Source organism: Danio rerio, chromosome 17, assembly GCF_052040795.2.
Source record: "Danio rerio strain M-AB ecotype USA chromosome 17, GRCz13ab, whole genome shotgun sequence".
NCBI classification, from domain to species: domain Eukaryota; kingdom Metazoa; phylum Chordata; class Actinopteri; order Cypriniformes; family Danionidae; genus Danio; species Danio rerio.
The window spans coordinates 24,888,707-24,907,500 of NC_141037.1; the positions used below are offsets into that span (position 1 = coordinate 24,888,707).

At 34.4% G+C, this 18,794-nt stretch overlaps 3 protein-coding genes across 4 annotated transcripts in view; all 3 read right to left on the reverse strand.

Moving 5' to 3' along the window:
• Positions 1 to 4,158: 4,158 nt before the first annotated feature.
• ifit15 (interferon-induced protein with tetratricopeptide repeats 15) lies at positions 4,159 to 6,160 on the reverse strand. The gene is made up of 2 exons (NM_001301111.2): positions 6,094 to 6,160; positions 4,159 to 5,956 (listed from the first exon to the last, which is right to left on the reverse strand). Exons 1-2 carry the CDS (start codon positions 6,096 to 6,098, stop codon positions 4,672 to 4,674), a joined length of 1,290 nt encoding a protein of 429 aa, NP_001288040.2. The 5' UTR covers positions 6,099 to 6,160; the 3' UTR covers positions 4,159 to 4,671.
• A 3,561-nt stretch (positions 6,161 to 9,721) lies between these two features.
• On the reverse strand, positions 9,722 to 13,755 carry ifit14 (interferon-induced protein with tetratricopeptide repeats 14). Its single transcript, NM_001300873.1, is given in 2 exon segments — positions 9,722 to 11,018; positions 13,712 to 13,755. Coding segments are annotated over 2 exon segments (1,302 nt in total). The 5' UTR covers positions 13,717 to 13,755.
• Positions 13,756 to 16,070: 2,315 nt separating this feature from the next.
• The window catches only part of fas (Fas cell surface death receptor), an 11,243-nt gene continuing 8,519 nt past the window's right edge, over positions 16,071 to 18,794 (reverse strand). Inside the window, exons 6-8 of one of the 2 annotated variants that reach the window (XM_087290469.1) lie at positions 18,211 to 18,338; positions 18,085 to 18,103; positions 16,071 to 17,691 (exon numbers count right to left, since the gene is read on the reverse strand). In XM_087290469.1, the coding sequence (XP_087146595.1) occupies positions 17,411 to 17,691; positions 18,085 to 18,103; positions 18,211 to 18,338 (428 nt within the window). In that variant the 3' untranslated portion in view covers positions 16,071 to 17,410. Of the gene's footprint in view, positions 17,692 to 18,084; positions 18,104 to 18,191; positions 18,339 to 18,794 lie in introns of both variants that reach the window. The other variant, XM_087290468.1, reaches the window with a different exon arrangement.

The window sequence follows — 18,794 nt, forward strand, 5'->3', positions numbered from 1 at the left end:
TCTGTTTTACAATGATGCACTCTGTAAAGGTTTGTAATAAAACACAGTATCAACATATTCACCATTGAAGATGTTTATTGTGAACAAGTTCTGTAATCGGTAAAACATAATGTACACAGCACATGACAGAAGTGAAATTATAGTTCAGTTCATGGGTAATTCTTTGACTACAGCCACTTCTATGTCCTTTGATCATATAGGCAAAAAAATTTAATAAAATAAAAAAATATTTTATTTATTATTTCTTTGTCAAACTAACAATAAAACCTACTCTTAAAAAATTTACTACCTTTCTGTTATATATTTTTCTAATTATTCAACCTCTTTTAGGTGTCAAAATCACTGTTTTCACCTTGTCGCACACCCAGAGTTTTAAAATTCAACAATGAAAATAACATTTTAAAATATTATTTATCTGGTAGCTATTAATGTATCTTAATGAAGCACTAGTGAAATCCTAATAATATATTGTTGTTATTAATGTGAGATTATAATCAATATAATTTTTCATACAAAATATAGCTGTCGCACAGTACCAGTGTCATTTCCACCACAACACTGCATTGTCGCTTTAAAAAGTTTGTGTAAAAGATTACTTATGTGGTTTCTAAGAAAATGAATAGTGCCATCTGAGAACATGTTCAAGATGGAGGGAATTTAACATTTTATCAACAACACTTGAAGAAAAATCAAGGTAAATGTTGCTTGATAAGGAAATACATTTATCTTATGTCATTTCCAAACATGTTGTACCTTCAAAGATGTTTTTAAAAACCAAACAAAATTAAGATAATTAAGAGTGTTTTGTATACATGAACGGCTAGTATCAATTCAAAGCTAATCAGTGAAGCTATTTTTCATTTTTTCACAATAAACTGTTAAAATGTCGTTTCCATCACTGTCATTTCCATCACCACACACATTTTTAAAAAATATTTTAAAAGTTCTCATCACACATTAAAAGTGTATTCACAATGTATAAGTTTATGCTCTATTTAATATACAAATTCAGTTTATTGATTTTCAAATAAGCTCTTAACCAAATTAATATTTAATTTTAGGGTGTGACAGGTGTACACTGTTAAAAATTGTCCCGTTAAAAAACAGTAAAATACTGGCAGCTGCAGTTGCCAGCAATGTACTGTTATTTTACAGTATGTTGCTGTAAAAATACATGGACTACATTGATTTACACAATACTCAAGTGAACTCATTTTGCTCACTGAAAGCAACTGCCTCAACTTGGTCAACTGCTGAATGAGTTTATGAAGTAATGTGCTATATATGCTTAGAAGCATACTTATAATGATAACTTATTTTAGTTAATTAGAAAAGTTCGGTTTAACTCTAATGTCTTATTTTTCACAACAGCACACATACATGTAAATCTGGATTCACCAGAGAGATTCTGACTGCATCAGCCACTAAACAGCCGCTATCTTTAAATAGAGAAACATGCAGAATAACATCAGCAGTTCATTGTTCATCTTTAACTCATACACTGGCTCTACTCTCCTCCACAACGGTGACACACAGAAGAAATTAGCTTCAGGTTTTACAGTAAAATACTGTTTTTTTCCTTGATTTAACAGTAATCTACTGGCAGCTGTGGTTGCCAGCAATATACTGTTTTTTTACAGTCTACTTCCGTTGTGTAAATTAACAGTATATTACTGTTAAAATACATTTTTACACTGTGTTTTTACCTCTCACACCTTTAACCCTTTAAACCCCAGAGCCTATACTTCAGTTTTAATTGAAGTGTCCACACTACTGAGTGTTCAAGAAACATGGAGCAAAGCTGAAGTAAATTCATTAATTAACTGACTAATTAAATGATAATTGAGGATTAACAATGAACAAATGAAGAAATACTGAAGGGAAAAAACAAGAACAGAACATACAAAACTTTAGTCACAGCTTTATAATGAAATAACCTGAAGAACAACAAATGATTAAATCATTTAAATGATCAGCAGATGATTAAACAACTCTACAAACATCATCACCAGCTACACTTATTACTTAATACATGTATTTTTGTATAACATCTACTAAAGTTCTTCTTGAGAAAAAGGTGAAAGTTTTACGTCACCATCATGGAGAACAGAGTTTGCTTTAGTTGGGCTCTTAGCCCTGTCATTTTTAACATTTATATATCTTGGCTGCTGCAATTGTTAAGAACTTTGTTTAAAAAGCTCCTTTGTTGAGGCAAGCCAGCCAAAAACCTAAATAAGATCTGGTGATGTTCATGTTGCTATTAAATGGCAGAGTCTGTTCTCATTTAGTATTATAAAATTTACTGCTCCTATTCAATGTTAAATCTATTGTTTTACATTATATGTATATATATATATTGCAATGATTTCTGGAAGTTTTTAAGAATATCTTGGACAATAACACTGCTCTATGGTGTAAATCGCACTCAAAGAGACATCAATAATCAGCATATGAACCTCAATAATGGTGACAACAAATTTAACAAAATTAACAGTTTAACTCACAAACAGGCAACTGAAAGTCTAAACATAAACAACAGCAGAATCAAACACAAATAAAGAAAAGTGTAAGACCATTATACAACATTTATTTATACCGCAATGCATGCTGGGATATTTGTACAGTGCCACTCCCAGCATGCATTGCAGCATGAAACATTTGAGATGTTACCATTGTTGAGATACAAGGTCAGATTCATGAGGTCTGGGTGTGTATTTGTCATAACTGAACTGTTTTTGTATGTTATTTTTTAACTGTTAAGTAATTTCAGAGGTATCTTTTCTGTTTCCACTTCTCTTTAATTAAATTAATACCTGCAACTAAGCATAAAATCTATTGCATGACACCCTTCATCCAGATTTATACCAAAATATTTATCAGAACTGATTTCAGATAAATAGATTTCTCTATGTATTGACTTCCCAACTTTATTGCTATAGTACAAACATTTTGTAAACTCTGTATTAGAGCAGTTGGAAAGTCTTCTTAAATGAGTTCAAGGGTGAAGAACCCAACTAAATCAGCCCCTCACTCCATTACGGCGACACAAAAAACACCTTAATTTCTGTTGGATCTCAATGAGAATTGTATGGACATCAAATCAGTCAGTAATAAGTGTGTCTGCTGTTGTTTGTGAAGTTGTTTAATGATCCTCTGCTGAGACTGAAGGTGTTTTATTTTATTTTATTTTATTTAATGTTGTAACTCAAGTCACTGTTTGTGTTTCTTGTTTATTTTCTTCAGTAATTGTAATTATTAACAGCAGGTGTTCATCAGTGTCTGAATTCACTCGTTAGTGTTCATTAAAACTGTCTGGTGAACTATTTTAGTTAACTAGTGTATGAAATAGTGAACAAGGACACAAAGCGTGATTTCAAACACAGACTTCAAAACATCGAATCTGAACTCTGTTAGCTCACAGTTTTCTGCAGTTGGTTACTTTCTCGAAAACAAAAATGTTACCCAGAAAGCACTGTTTTTAACAGAATATTACTGTTTTAGTGAAAAAACATTATTTTATCGTAGAATCTGACCGTTTTTTAACAGCAATTTTTTACAGTGTACAATTCAGCATACAACTAATTTATTTCATTGACAAAAGTATAATTATTATATATAGTGGAAAGATTGGTTAACCTAGATACAAAAATGATCTTGGACAGTGTTTGACTGCCATAATTTATTTCATTTTGAAATAAGCTGTATAATGAGATGTGGTGGAATTGACATTTCTTCAGTTCACGATGGAAAAAAAGTTTCTCTTATCAAAGTTTGTCTTCTTACAGATCTTAAAACTAGACAAATTGTTTACACTTAGGAGGCTATGTTATGCTAATTTTGAACAAGTTTTTTTACTCAACTTCAGTTTTCACTCAACAAGTGCCCATAGTTGAAGAATGGCCCTTATATACCAACAAGACAGCAATATTATATTGAGATTTTTTAGGGACATGATTTCTGACAGTTTCAGTTTTAGCTAAACATTGCCCATATGCTTCTATAAATACACACATTGATTATATGTTACACACCTGTTCCTACATTTTAAAGTCAGCCACGTTTGTGACAGTTCATATTATAAAAACTGTTGGTTCCAGTCTTTGATGCTGAGCTGTATTTTAATCACCATAAACCATGACCTTTCACCCAACATACACATTTTTATGTTAAAAAAGGAAGACATTTTTATTATTGTAATGACACAAAAACAGTGTTGTAAAGTAACAAATTACAAATACTCAAACTTGGCTCGATGTTTGGTCTGTTTCTAACAAGCTAAAATCAACCAAATATCAACATCATTTGACGTTGTTATAGGACATCAAAATAACGTTGACGCTGGTAGACATTGAATTTTGGTCACCTGATATTACAGGGCTACTTTTTACCCATACTTTGAGTAATTTAAAAAAAAATTTTATTAATCATAAATTACATTTTAAAATGTATTAATATTTTACATTTTACAGTAATATTTACAGGTACTTTTACTCTACTTGCACTACATTTTTAGGCAAGTAATGGTACTTTTACTTAAGTATGATATTTCATTAATCTTTCCACCACTGCGTAAAAGCACTATTTTTTACGTTATTTTGTGTTTTTAAAAAATGACACTGCATGAGAACAGCTCCATTCTACATTAAACTACATTCATCAGATTTATCAAAATCATTTCTGAGTTGTCTTGAGTAATTGCCTAATTTCTGAACAGAGCGGATCTTTACCTCTCCACACAATCTTTTTAAGAATGTTTAAACTCTTTTCTTTGTCAACTGAATCACCTGGGGTTTTCACTCCTTTTATGTGAAACTGTACTGACTCACTGAACCGTTTACACTGATTTAGATAACTGGCATAACAGTAGTAAATATACTGCCACTTGTCAGGAGACAATTCTTCTTCTAACAAGAGCTGCTGGTAAATCTCATCGGCTCTTTCAGTGTTGTGTGCGTAATAGTGCATTGCTGCAAGGGCTACTTTTGCTCTGTGTGAGTCTGGGTTATATCCGCAAACCTTCTCCAGCAGCTCAATGGTTTTCCTAGCCAGAATCACCCTTTCCTCTGTGTCTTCATTCATTTTGTAAACCTTCCATTTGTAGGTGTCTGCCAGGCATTTCAACACTTTGATTGATTCGGGGTACCTTTCTTGAAATCTCTCTCCTTCACGAATAGATTCATCAAAAGAAATGTCTCCTAAATATTTGAGAATGATATTCAAACCCGGCACGTTTACAATTTCAAGACATCTCTCTAGTAAATCTCGCATCTCTCTCTCGACGTTTACTTTTGTCACATCAGAAAGTTTTACTAAATAAAGAGCCTGAAGTAACAAATCATTTGGGTTGATCTCTGCTGCCGTTTTCACCTTCTCTAAAATCTCAGCTTTCTGCTCTGGAGTGCATTTATACCATAAACATGCTTTGCTCATAGATAAGGCAAGACCTTTGTGCCATTCCTTCCTTTCAGGTTCAGCTTCTAAAGCCATCTTAAAGTAATCGATGGCCAGGCGCTTCTTGGACTTGTTGAACTTCACCAGCGTCCAGCCCTTTTCTCCACTCACTTCAGGGTGTAAAGGGCATCCAGGTGGAGCAGGATGAATTCTCTGAAGCTCCTCCAGCTCTTCTAGGTATCCTCTGCTCTTCTCCAGCTCTCCCAAATGGAAGTGGACCCAAGCCATGTTAGCTTTATTGACCAGCAGCCGGACTGCAGTCTCTTCTGTTCCCTGCTCCTGGATAACACTTTCTGCTTTCTGTAGGGACTCCAGCGCCTCTCTGTCAGAGCCAAGACTCTTTTGGATGAAGCCCAGCAGGTTGTAATAGTGGACTGGAGAAGAGATTTTTTGTGGGACATCAAGGTCCATCTCTCTCTTCATCCCTTGCAGCTCATTTTGATATTGCCCCAGATCCCAGGTGAAGTGGCACTCCAGCTTCTCAAGCCCTCTTTTCAGTAAAGAACTGGAGTTGCAGAGAGAAGACAATTTAGGCAGGCAATGGCGATTAAATCAACACCAGACATGTAAATAAAAGAGAGACAAAGAGCCATTTTGAACAGTAACTACTAGTTTTGCATATTTGAATTGAGAAGGACTTACTTCATAATAATGTTCAGTGTTTGTCTTGGTTTGAAGAGTTCCCTTCTTGCGCTGCTGTTTTTCAAGTGAGGTACTGATAAATCATGCTGTATTTAAATGATCAAGCTCATGTCTTATCTACCTGAACAAAGTCATTAAACACATCAGCTCAAGATTATACTCTTGGTTTCATTTCTCCTTCAAGTGTAGTTTACCGAAAGTGATTAAGATGTCAAGCAGAAACTCTTAAGATGCCAGTTTAAGAGCACAACATCTTTGTAGTTCAATGTTTTTTTTTTCTACTCCTTTTGGTGCAAATTTCTTGGATGTGTTGCATTAATTTATTATTTTTGCACACACAATGTTGTTTCTAGCATTAATGCAAATTAGTGTGGTCATTATTTTTAATCAGTAAACTCATATTTCATGACAATAAAACAGAAATTTTATTTGCAAGAAACGTTGATGCAATTGTGAAGACTAGACCTGTTGTATTTCTGTCTGGCAGTTCAGACTGTTGAAGTCATCTGCTTACAATATATCAAATATAATGTAAACAACGAACAATACATTTGTGATATTAATTTTGTTAGCATCAGTTAATGTAAATTCTAAACTTGATTTATATAGACAGAAATAAAGAAAATATTTTTAGAAGCTGGAAATGAGGACAAACAGCCTTTAAGTTTCATTTCATTAAGTTTCATTTAACTTGTGTTTTTATAACTGGCAACGCAAGGGGAATTTTAATGGTTTCAAAGTCTGTCATGTCATTGAATAGAGATAACTTATCAGCTATACTGTAATTCTGCAAATTGGAGATGAATGGAAAGCATTGTTTGGAAAAATGTCTTCAATGCATAGGGTGAATGAAGGTGAATCGGGCTATATGCACAGCGAGTGTTTTTCAGCCACCGATAAACGTCCGGTGAAAAGTTATTGTGATAATTTTTAATTTTCATATGGTTCCTTTTACAGCATCAATGTTGTAATGTCATTAAAATAAAATCAGTTAAGTAGACTTAAGCATTTATTTAGTTGTTCAAGTGTAAAATGAGAAAGTTTCAAGTTAGACAGTTTAAAACACAAGTGCCATCAGAAGCAGCAAGTAAACACCAAAGCGCCATTGAAAATACTGTGGTAAAATGAATTTTCATATTTTTAAAAACATGTCGCAGAACAATGGAATTTAATTCAGTGCTTTTTGTCTGGTCTGATACCCACTTTATATCATATCCCAGTGAGACAGTGAAGATAACTGATTTTTATATATTTTTTTCTAAATCTAATCTTAAATGCTGCGGTTTTGTTATGGCAGGACAATTGAGAAGGGTAACAGAGGTCGGAGCCAGCTCCAAGTGGGTGGGACTTGAGCTCCAAGTGAGCTGTGCAAACCTGGAGTTTTTAATTATTTAATGTCTTGTACATGACAACTGAATCCAATATTGTGCTTTATGAACATCTACACCCACCCCAACCCCACAGTAACCGGTTGGTTTTTTTTTATTTATTAACATCTACACATAAACCCAACCTCACACTAACCTGTTGTGTTTTATTAACATCTGCACCACCTGCACCTAAACCCTACCTACTTGTGGTTAGAGTCCCTTCCACTTGGAGGTCACCCAACCTACTTGTGGTGTAATCCCTCCCACTTGGAGGTCTTCGAGCTGCAGCGATACTTGGGACAACTGACCAGAAACGCTTGAGCTGGCTGACTGAAAATGAAAAGTGGGTGTGCATATTCCTCATTCTGAAAAGGGACAGTTTCATAATTTTGTCATTGATGTTGTAAAAGTCCCTTATGGACAATCCTATAATGTAAAGAATTTCACTACACTGTGCAGAGGGAAGAATGTTGGTTATAAATTGTCGCAGATAGAGCTGATTGTCAGCTGTCACTGTCAAAACGCTCAATGGGAACTATAAATAGCATATGAAGGAGCTGTATTGTTTATTTCTGGCTGGTAACTGTGATTATTGTTATACATTGTGCAGAAATTGATATATAAAACGAATCATAAATTGAGAAATCATATTTTATTATGCATTTACAAAACAAAAACAATTACCACCATTGCTCCTTAAAAAAGATACCATGAAGACCCAAAAATTATCTTCACAGTGACGTTAAAGATGAAGTCTTTTTGGTTTTCCAAATAACCTTTTAGAGAGGAGTTCTTCAATGAACCATTTTTGTTTTACATAATATGAGCAACATTTTATTTCCCTTTCGTACATCTCTCATATTAATTTTTGTTTTCTCACAGCTTTAGATTTTTAGAAACAGAAATGAAGAAATATTTTTAGAAATAGGAAAATGAGGACACAATAGGCATGAAAAAGATTTTTAAAATAATTTTGCCTTAAGTTTCGTCCAACTAGTGTTCTAATTGCTGCAATTTTTAGGTGTATCATGTCCATTCACAGAGACAACTTCTTATCAGCCGATACTGTAATTCTGACAATTAGAGATACAGGGGAATCTTTTTGTGCCAATTTGTCATTTTGTATAAGGCTTAATGGCTTAAACACACGGGGTGGATGAAAGTAAAAAGACCATAGTTGAGTATTTTTGTTGTTGTTGTTGTTGTTGTTTTTATAAAATATGGTAAGTCCCTTTAATTACACAACAATGACTTGCAATACTTGACTCCAATTGATCAGTCAAGAAACTCCAAGTTTATTTCCATAATCACATAACACAGGCTCATCTGGGTAGGCTACTTTGAATAATCTTGAGCTTATTACAGCTCAGATCAATGTTTTTTACCTGATAGTTTAGTTTCATGGAAAGTTACCATAAATGGAACAATAGTGGAATGATCTATATATCTAGGCTGTTGTTTTCACAGAATAAAGCACTTCAGTCTTCAGGATTTATTATGCGAGAATAACCCCAAAGATGCACAATATGCTTTATAAATACATTATATAGAGAGAACATTTTTTTGCATATTTGTCACTGATACAGCTGATCTTCGGATGTCAAAATTAGATTAGATTAGATTCAACTTTGTTTTTATTACACAAGTACAAGGCAACAAAATGCAGTTTAGGTCTAACCAGGCGTGCAATAGCAGCAAGTAATGAGAAATATAAATAATATGAAATGTATATAGAGTTACCCTATTTGTTGCTTGTTTCTGTGATTATATTGTGCAGAAATTAATATACAAAAGAAATCATAAATTGAGAAGTCATATTTTATTCTGCTTTCACATTACATAAACAATTACCAGCTTCACAATAAAGGTACAAAAAGGTTTTAACAGTTATGCCATGAAGAAGCTTTTTTGTTCCGCACATAACCTATTATACTGTAAAAAGAAAAATTCCACACAATTCCTTAAAGTTGTCCCAACACAAATCTTTTAATTTAACTTCATTTCTTTTACTAATTTATGAGGATTGAACATACAACAATTAAGTTGTCCACCCAAAATAAATAAGTAGTTTGAACAAGCAGCAAAATAATCTTTTTGAATTTAGTGAGAAGTTCTTCGAAACTTTTTTGTTTTGGATATGTGAAGAACGATGTATTTATCTAAAGAATTCAGTCAGTTCAAACTCAGTCATTGTGTTTGCACATTTACACTTAAATAACAACTGTAGAGACTTTATGTTAAGAGCTTGGCTTGCAGCTTTACTCCTCTTTGAGAACATTCTTCAGAAATCTTTTAATCTCCTCACATCGAGAGTTTCTGCCATTCTGCACTGTTGTTTGAAGAATCTCAATGCATTTGTCTTTGTTATATGAATAGTTTTTGATTTCTGCTGCTTTCATGAGGAAGTTGATTGATTTGTCCCTGGACTGTCCAGTATGATGTACGTAACAGGCGTAACTATAGTACAACAACTGTTGGCTGTGAGGAGGGAGAGTGTGGTCCTCTGACAGGAGCTGCTGGTAAATCTCCTCTGCTCTTTCAGTGTTGTGTGCGTAACGGTGCAGTGATGCGAGGTCTGACCTTCCTTTCACACAATCTGGGTAATGTCTGACAACCTCTTCAAACAGCTCAATGGATTTCTGAACCCAAATCCGCCTTTCCCTGCTGTCCTCCTTCATGGAGAACACTTTCCATTTATATAAATTTGCAAGAATTTTCAAAAGTGTCGAAGAACTGGGAAATATTTCCCGAACCCTTTGTACCTCTTCAATTGCTCTCCCATAAGAAATGCCCTTAAAATATTCGATAATGTAATTCAGACCAACCAAGTTTGCAGTGCTAATGGATTTCTTAAGCAAACTCTGAATCTCCTCATCAACATTTTCTCCCTGAACCTCAAACTTTTTTAAGACATAGAGAGATTGAAGGAACAGATCATTTGGGTCGATCTCTGCTGCCGTTTTCACCTTCTCTAAAATCTCAGCTTTCTGCTCTGGAGTGCATTTATACCATAAACATGCTTTGCTCATAGATATGGCAAGACCTTTGTGCCATTCCTTCCTTTCAGGTTCAGCTTCTAAAGCCATCTTAAAGTAACCGATGGCCTGGCTCTTCTTGGACTTGTTGAACTTCACCAGCGTCCAGCCCTTTTCTCCACTCACTTCAGGGTGTAAAGGGCATCCAGGTGGAGCAGGATGAATTCTCTGAAGCTCCTCCAGCTCTTCTAGGTATCCTCTGCTCTTCTCCAGCTCTCCCAAATGGAAGTGGACCCAAGCCATGTTAGCTTTATTGACCAGCAGCCGGACTGCAGTCTCTTCTGTTCCCTGCTCCTGGATCACACTTTCTGCTTTCTGTAGGGACTCCAGCGCCTCTCTGTCAGAGCCAAGACTCTTTTGGATGAACCCCAGCAGGTTGTAATTGTGGACTGGAGAAGAGATTTTTTGTGGGTCAACATGGTCCATCTTCCTTTTCATCCCCTGGAGCTCATTTTGATATTGCCCCAGATCCCAGGTGAAGTGGCACTCCAGCTTCTCAAGCTCTCCTTTCAGTAAAGAACTGGAGTTGCAGAGAGAAGACAATTTAGGCAGGCAATGGCGATTAAATCAACACCAGACGTATGAATAAAAGAGAGACAAAGGGTTGTTTTTAACAGTAAATATGTATATTTTTTATTAAAAATGATAATACTAATAATAATAATAATAATAAATATAATAATATAATGAATAATAACTTTATTTGTGTAATGTTACAATATAGATATTTTTTTAAGTGTAACAAATTGCTAAATTGTCGGAGAAACATCATTGTTTCACAAATTTGTGAGCTGATATGAAGCCTAAAAGCAGTTGTGGCATCATGAAGTGTATTGAAATGCTTATAAGGCTCCTATAATTAAGATATTAATGCAAAAAACACCCCTAAATAGTTGCTGATAATCTATTCAGCTCAAAAGAAAATCGAATTCATAGAATAAACAAGATATACAGTAGTATTGAATTTTAGATATAATACGAAGCTTTTCCCTTTCACCAATAAAAGTTCAACATCAACAAAATTTAGCCAGAATTCAAGTTGAATGCACAAATAAAACTAAAACACCTGTAAGCTACAGACAAATAGAAATTAAGTGTTATTTTTTAATACAATGTACTCATAATGTTAATGCTCCTGTAAGGACACTGAGGTTTAACAAAAGCTAATTTAGCTCACACAGTTGAACATGTTCTCCCATTTGGCCCTTAAAAAAAGAGTTGGAAACCCCTGATCTTTAGGGTACACTCTCAGAAAAAAAAGGTACAGGGTAGTACAAATAATGTTCCTTAAGGAACAGTTTTGTATTTTTGTAAAAGTTGTACCTTATATGGTACAGAAAAGATCTCTTATGAGACTGTTCTGCACCTTTTATGGTGCAAAATGAAGTTGTAGGTACACAATTGTTCTCATAAAAAGGTATATAAGTGTTGGACAACTCCTTTATCACAATATCTATGGCAATAAATATGACTGGAAAGGCAAAGTGATTTTATGAATCATTTCCATATTAAAACATGAATCATCATCTAAATGCATGTGTTTAAAGAAACTCATAAACATTCGTTATTTACTTCTATAGAACAAAACAACTGGTAAAACAAAACTGTAGGTGTTGTAAACTAAACATTTAAGGCATTTTAATAAACATTTGGTTAGCTTTTTCTGATGAATATATTTTAATAGTTGACATCTGCATCTTTTGGTGTTTGCCTTCCACTACGCACGTGAGCTGCAAAAGTCCTGTGAAAGTGTTGATGCAGACATTTTAGTATTGTAAAACTAATCAAACATTGTGAAATCTTGTTGCAATACTTTTGCATAACTCTATTTCTATTTTAAAATTAAGTAAATTAATGTCACTTTTAAGGGATTATAAAGGTATTGTGTGAAAATTGGAGAAAAAAAGTTTTAGATTGAACATGCGAGAACGTATTTCTGTAACATTTTTGTGAAAAGTGTTGTGAAATGTTTAGCAAAAAATAGATCTTTTGATTAATGTTCAAGTATTTTTATTCTTTATTGTAAATTGAAAATGTGCATTTACAAAAACAGAAACTTATAAAAAAGTAAAAAAATGTATTTGATGTTTTATATTTACTGAAAATTAATTTTAGATAAAGCAAAATGCCTTTAAATAGTTCCTAAAGAAACACATTTGACACTGTTAAGGTACAAAGTGCCTTGTGGTTGTGGTGGTGCCTTCATGGATTAGATTTGTACCTTTGATGAAATTTACATATACATTTAGTCATTTAGCAGACGCTTTTATCCAAAGCCACTTACAAATGAGGACAAGGAAGCAATTTACACAACTATAAAAGCAACAATGAATAAGTGCTGTTAGGCAAGTTTCAGGTATGTAAAGTGTACGAAGCAAAACATTATTTTATTTATTTATTTATTTATTTTGTAGTACAGTTAGCGGTGGAGCCAGAGAGGGAATTGCAGATTAGGAAGGAAAGTGGAGACTAAATAGTTGAGTTTTTACTCAATATTATACAAGTTACAATATTGTATCAGCAGGTTTCAAAAACCAACGGTACATTTTAGTTTCCCATGTTACAAATCATGTCCTTAAAGGTACAAACTGCAATGGTACAAATTTGTTTCTTTGTCTTAGGGGGCAATTCTGTTTCATAAAAAGGTACTGCCCCAGTGACAAGGGTTTGTACCTTCTTTGGTACAACATTGTACCATTTTCTTCTGTGTGTACACAAAAGGGATATTTCACCCAAAAATAAAATTCTGTCATAACGTACTATCTCTTCATTGGTTCGAGACCATTAAAAGTGTGTTTCTTCTGTTGAACACAACATTTTACATTTTAAGGGACATAAACTCACACAAGTTTGGAACAAGTAGAGCAGGGCTGCTAAACCCTGTCCCTGGAGATCTACCTTACAGAGTTCAGCTTTAACACTGATCAAACACACCTGAACCAATTAATTAAAACCTGAAGAGCACATGATAATTACAGGCAGGTGTGTTTGATATGGGCTGCAACTGAAATCTGCAGGAGGGTAAATGTCCAGGAACAGGGCTGATCACCCCTGAAGTAGAGGATGAGTAAATGGTAACTGAACCTTCATCAGATTCTTACAGCTTTTTTTATTATTATTATTTGAATACAATACACCGTTAAAGAAAATCAAAGAATCAAATTCAAACATCATAAATAACAAGGTTTATATGAATAGGTTTTTAACACTTACTCCATTGCGGTGAACAGCAGTGGTCTGGTTTGTAGATGTGTTTTCTCCAGCAGAGAACACTGTTGGAGCTGCTGATGTCTGTATTTATAATGGAGAAAGGAATCTTATCTCTATAAAACATGAGCTCAACATCCTCCTCATAAGTTTCTGTTCTTCACAAGGTAGTGTTTTTGTGTAAATCAACAAGAGTCCAAAGAGCATTTCAGGATAACTATACGCAATATGAACCAGGAAAATCCTATTGATGACATGCACTGTTAGCATTACAGGGCAGGGTGGTGATGATCTAGATAAACGCTATTAAGCTGAATATGAGAAATGTGAATTAAAGCTGATACAATATAATTTTGCTAGGCCTGTGCAAGACCGATTAGGTGAAATCTGACGGAAAATGGTTGAATTTAAAGCCTTTTATCTAATAGATTTTATCTTGTAAAGTTTTTTATGATTTCAACTGAAATTCCTCTGCACTTACAGATGTATCTTTGTAAACACCTACTTTTTACTTATTCTGACATTTTAACACAGGATTACAGTTTTAATGCTTACCCGGTGGATCGGCAGTGACATTTCAATAATACTGATCTGAATTAAACTCAACATTTATATTCAACTGAACTGAATCAGATTTAATTTGACAAGAATACACCAGCATTATACCAACACTCTCATCACTCGATTGAATGGGCGTTATCAGCTAATAGATATTGTATGAGCCAGTAGGGGCCTTCTGCTCTTACTGGTAGGCTCAGAAGGCTGTTATCATCCATCCACATGGTTAATCAGTTACAGATCACATACGGCTTTGGCCGAAAGTTAACAAGAATTATTTATATTATTTATTACATTTCCTATTAATTGTATTATATTAATGTCTACCCCTATCCTAAACCCAATCGTCACAGCAATGTAAAAACAGATCTCAGATTGTTTATTAGTATAGTTGATTAACCATGTGGATGGATGATATCAGCCTTCTGAGCATATCAGTAAGTGCAAAGGTCCCTACTGTCCCATATCTATCAGCTAATAACCACCAATAACACCCATTTAACTGTGTGATAACATTCGAAGAGGAAGCACTCTCCTGTCTTACTGACTTGCTGGAATGTACCACAATTTGAAAAATTTCTATGGCTTTATTGTCTTTTTATTTACTATGTTCATATGCTTTGAAACACACACAAAAAACAATAAACGCTATAAAAATAAAGATGAAGTGAATATTCAGAATCTTTTTTATGATTTTGGTCATTCTTATTCCAAAAAAACTTGTCATAAGTCTTGTCATGAAATAGTTATGCAAATAAGTATTTGATATTCAAGTAAATTCATGCTGTATCTGATCAACAACTTCACATTAATATAACTGTTTTGAATGTTATTACCGTGCTATTACTAAAGCACAACAGCAGCTTGTTTACATTCATTGGATATAATCAGGGCCGGAGTGGGACTCCTTTTCAGCCCTGGAGTTTCAAGCCTTCAACCGGCCCACCTCAGTTCACGACTGACTATATTAAAATAAGATAATTTCCAAGTCAGTTTCTAATTACACTATCAAGTCTTTTTGAAGCAAACAGCTGCTTTGGAACTTCAAATGTTCAACAACCTTACAGTTTTATATGTCTTAACAATATTTAAAAAAAAAAAAAAAAAAAAAGCTTAAACCAGGTGAGGATTGAACCCGGGTCAGTGGCTTGATAATGCAACATACTGACCGATAGACCACAGTGGTACTGCTAAACTCAAGTTGCCGAGAGAAAATAAGAAGAGCGGAGCTGCGGCAAAATAGTGGATAAAAAGAGTGAGGCTATGGACAAATAATTAAATAAATGAAAAAAGTGCAACTCCGACTGCTGTTTTCTCCGTTCGCCATGCTGGAGAGAAACAGTCTGCGCAAATGAAGCGCAGAGTTGGTGTCATTGACTAAAGCTCTCATCTGATTGGCTGAAAGGTACGACTTGCCCTGACTCTGGCAGGAAAGTCTCAATAATACACACACACGTATCCAGGGGGAGTCGTACGTGAAAGAGGATTAGCACATTCTCATTCAGGATGAACTCGCAAGTTTTAAACATTCAAAACTTTTTGTACACTCTTATAAATTTGCAAATCGTGTTTTGCATTTGTGAAACGTATTTTATGAAAATGTATTTTTATTTTGTGCACGTGAAAATTTTTTGTGAATATAAATAAATATTTTACGCATGTGAATTTGATTTTATGCACGTGACTTTGGCTACGCATGTGTACATCGTGTCTTTTGCGTGAATTTCTTTTGAGACTAAACTGATTCCATACTTTTGTGTTAGATTTTTTAGTGCTTCTGGATATGGTCACAAATTTGTGGTCATAGTGACTGGTGAAGGCTGCAAGTGCAGGTTTACTGAACATATACTAACAACAATGCATAGATCACTAAAAAAAAAACTACAACCCCAACAAAAAACAAAACAATGAAAATTCTTAGACAAGGAACACGGTAACTAAACCACAATGACACAAGACAAAAATAACATGATCCAAAAGAAAGACAGAGCTTGAATAGACAGAACCAACTGAGACGTCAGAACTGTAGTCAAAAAGATGCAAACGTACAGACACAGTGCCCTCTTGTGCCGATCATGGGCACTGCAGCCTAGGGTTATAACAAATTTTTTTTTTTTTTGCAATATTGATGAGAAATATATATATTTATTTATGATAGTGTGAATTCTATGATGACATGTACCATCTAAGAATGACAGGTTAGATCCTTAATTGGTTCCAGCTTCCACCGCGGTGACTGAAGCTCTGCACAAGACTTTTGGCCAGCTTAGAAATTAAAATGGTCATGCCGAACTGAGTCTGGTTCTCTCAAGGTTTTTTTTTCTCCACTCCTATCAGGTGAAGTTTTTTTTCCCTCTCCGCTGTTGCCACTGGCTCACATGGTTCAGGATTGGTAGAGCTACGCATCGATGAATTTGCTCTTCAGTGTTTGAACTCTCAGTAATGATTAAATCACACTGAACTGAGCTAAACTGAACTGAACTGAACTTAAACACTAAAAACTGAACTACACTGTTCCAGTTACTATGACCATATGTAAAGCTGCTTTGACACAATCTACATTGTAAAAGCGCTATACAAATAAAGCTGAATTGAATTTAATTGAATTTTCAACCCCCTTCAATTGTATGACCTACAGTACGACTGCTCAAAATCAATCAGCGGGTTAAGTGTAGTTGGACTGGTGGGTTACATAAGAAAAAGTTAATTTTTAAAAAGTTAGTTTTGGATATTAACCCGTGTGCTGCTGTTGGGGATGTTTTCACCCATTCTGGCTGTCTTTGAGTCTTAATTTGGCCACAACTTTCTTAGTGTTTCAGCAAATGGAATGATTTTTGGTGACAAATTTTATTTTGGCACATATTTTGCTAAACTAGTTTAAAAATGTTTAAAAACTCTACAATACTCTCTGGGCAAATTTACTACCTTTCGTTATGTTAGTGGCTGTTTTCACCCCATTGACTTTTATGATAAAAACATTTTATGATTGCAAAGCCATTACACGATATAATTCTGCATGTATAGTTTCTCTTTTAAAAACAGGTAAACTTAGTAATTTTCTATAAAACTATCATGTCTTTCACAGTGCTTGTTTGTGCATGTTTTTTAAAGTGTTTCATTTTTAACACTGTGCTTCTGGACTGCAGTTTATGGCTGAGATGAAGCCTTGACAATGTTCTGGATTTTATCTGCTGTTGCTTTTTCCCCGATGTCCTGCAGAGTGGTGATGAGAGCTCTGTAGGCTTTATCTAATCCCTGTCTCTGGGACCAAGCCTCCAGAAGCCCAAAAGTCTGTTCTCTCGCGTCTTTTGGGTGGTTCAACTCCTGTTCCTCAATATCTTTTGCAGTCATGCCACTGCGGCGCGCAACTTCTTTCACTGTTTTCCAGCATAGAACATCAGCAATTTTTGGGAGGTGAGGGCTTAAATCTACACAGAAAAAAAAGACAGATTATCCTGCTTTTATTTACTAATGTATTATCTTATTTAAATTTTTATAATATTATAAAATGTATTATTTTATTTTACAAGAAATCTGTAACTGTAGTATTATTACTATTATTATTTACTAGTTAAATGGCCGACAAAAAAGAGCCATTTATTATATATTACATTTAACACAAAATTAATTGTGAATGAATTTAATATTAGTTCAGCAAATGCTATGACTTTTACAGTTGGATACAGCTGAGAATGTCAGGTTTCACATATGTCTTGATTTATTAGAGCATTAAAATGTACTTTGATGTATTATAGTGTATTAAAATGTACTTTTAATGCCAACATATCTAATAGCTCTCAGAAGCAAAAAAATAAACTTACCAATCAGAGGAAGTGCTTCCTAAAAAAAGAAAAATCAAAGAAATTCATCAGACACAAACAACTGAACATGCAGTTGTGCAGTGACACCACAAAGGTGCAATAAATGCTCAGAATAAGAGGAATTACCTCAGTCTGCACTTTATCTGTACTCTGGCGGACCTGAAAGCAAAACTTCTTTTTTTTCCATATAAAAATCATAAAAGCTGCAACAGCTATTAGGATGAATGACACCACAACAGCAGCAGCAATGGTTCCTGAAGAAACAAACAGAATTAGTCCATTAACATGTTTAGGTTTATTGTGAATTTATTCCACATAGGCTTAGAGGGCTTTTTTAGTTTCTGCTTATAGCATGTGTATGTGTGTGTGTGTGTGTGTGTGTGTGTGTGTCCCTGCTATTCCGCTAGTTCTGGCTCTATAATAGAGCATTTTTGTAGTGACCCCACTGTTAAAATGGCCAACTTTACGGCAGAAAAAAGGTGTTATTTTGGTTCTTATATCTAATATTACCCTTCATGACAGCTGTTAGTGGGGTGAATTTTTCATAACTCATCTATTTTCCAACAACTAGGTCTTGCTGCTCGCTGTCTCATCACCTCAGCTGATTCCGGCTGAATAGACACTGAACTCTGCATTTACATTGTATTTTTGTTTTGTTTTAAGTGGCATTACACAGTTAGTTTCTTTTTGGAATTATTTCGTAATAATCA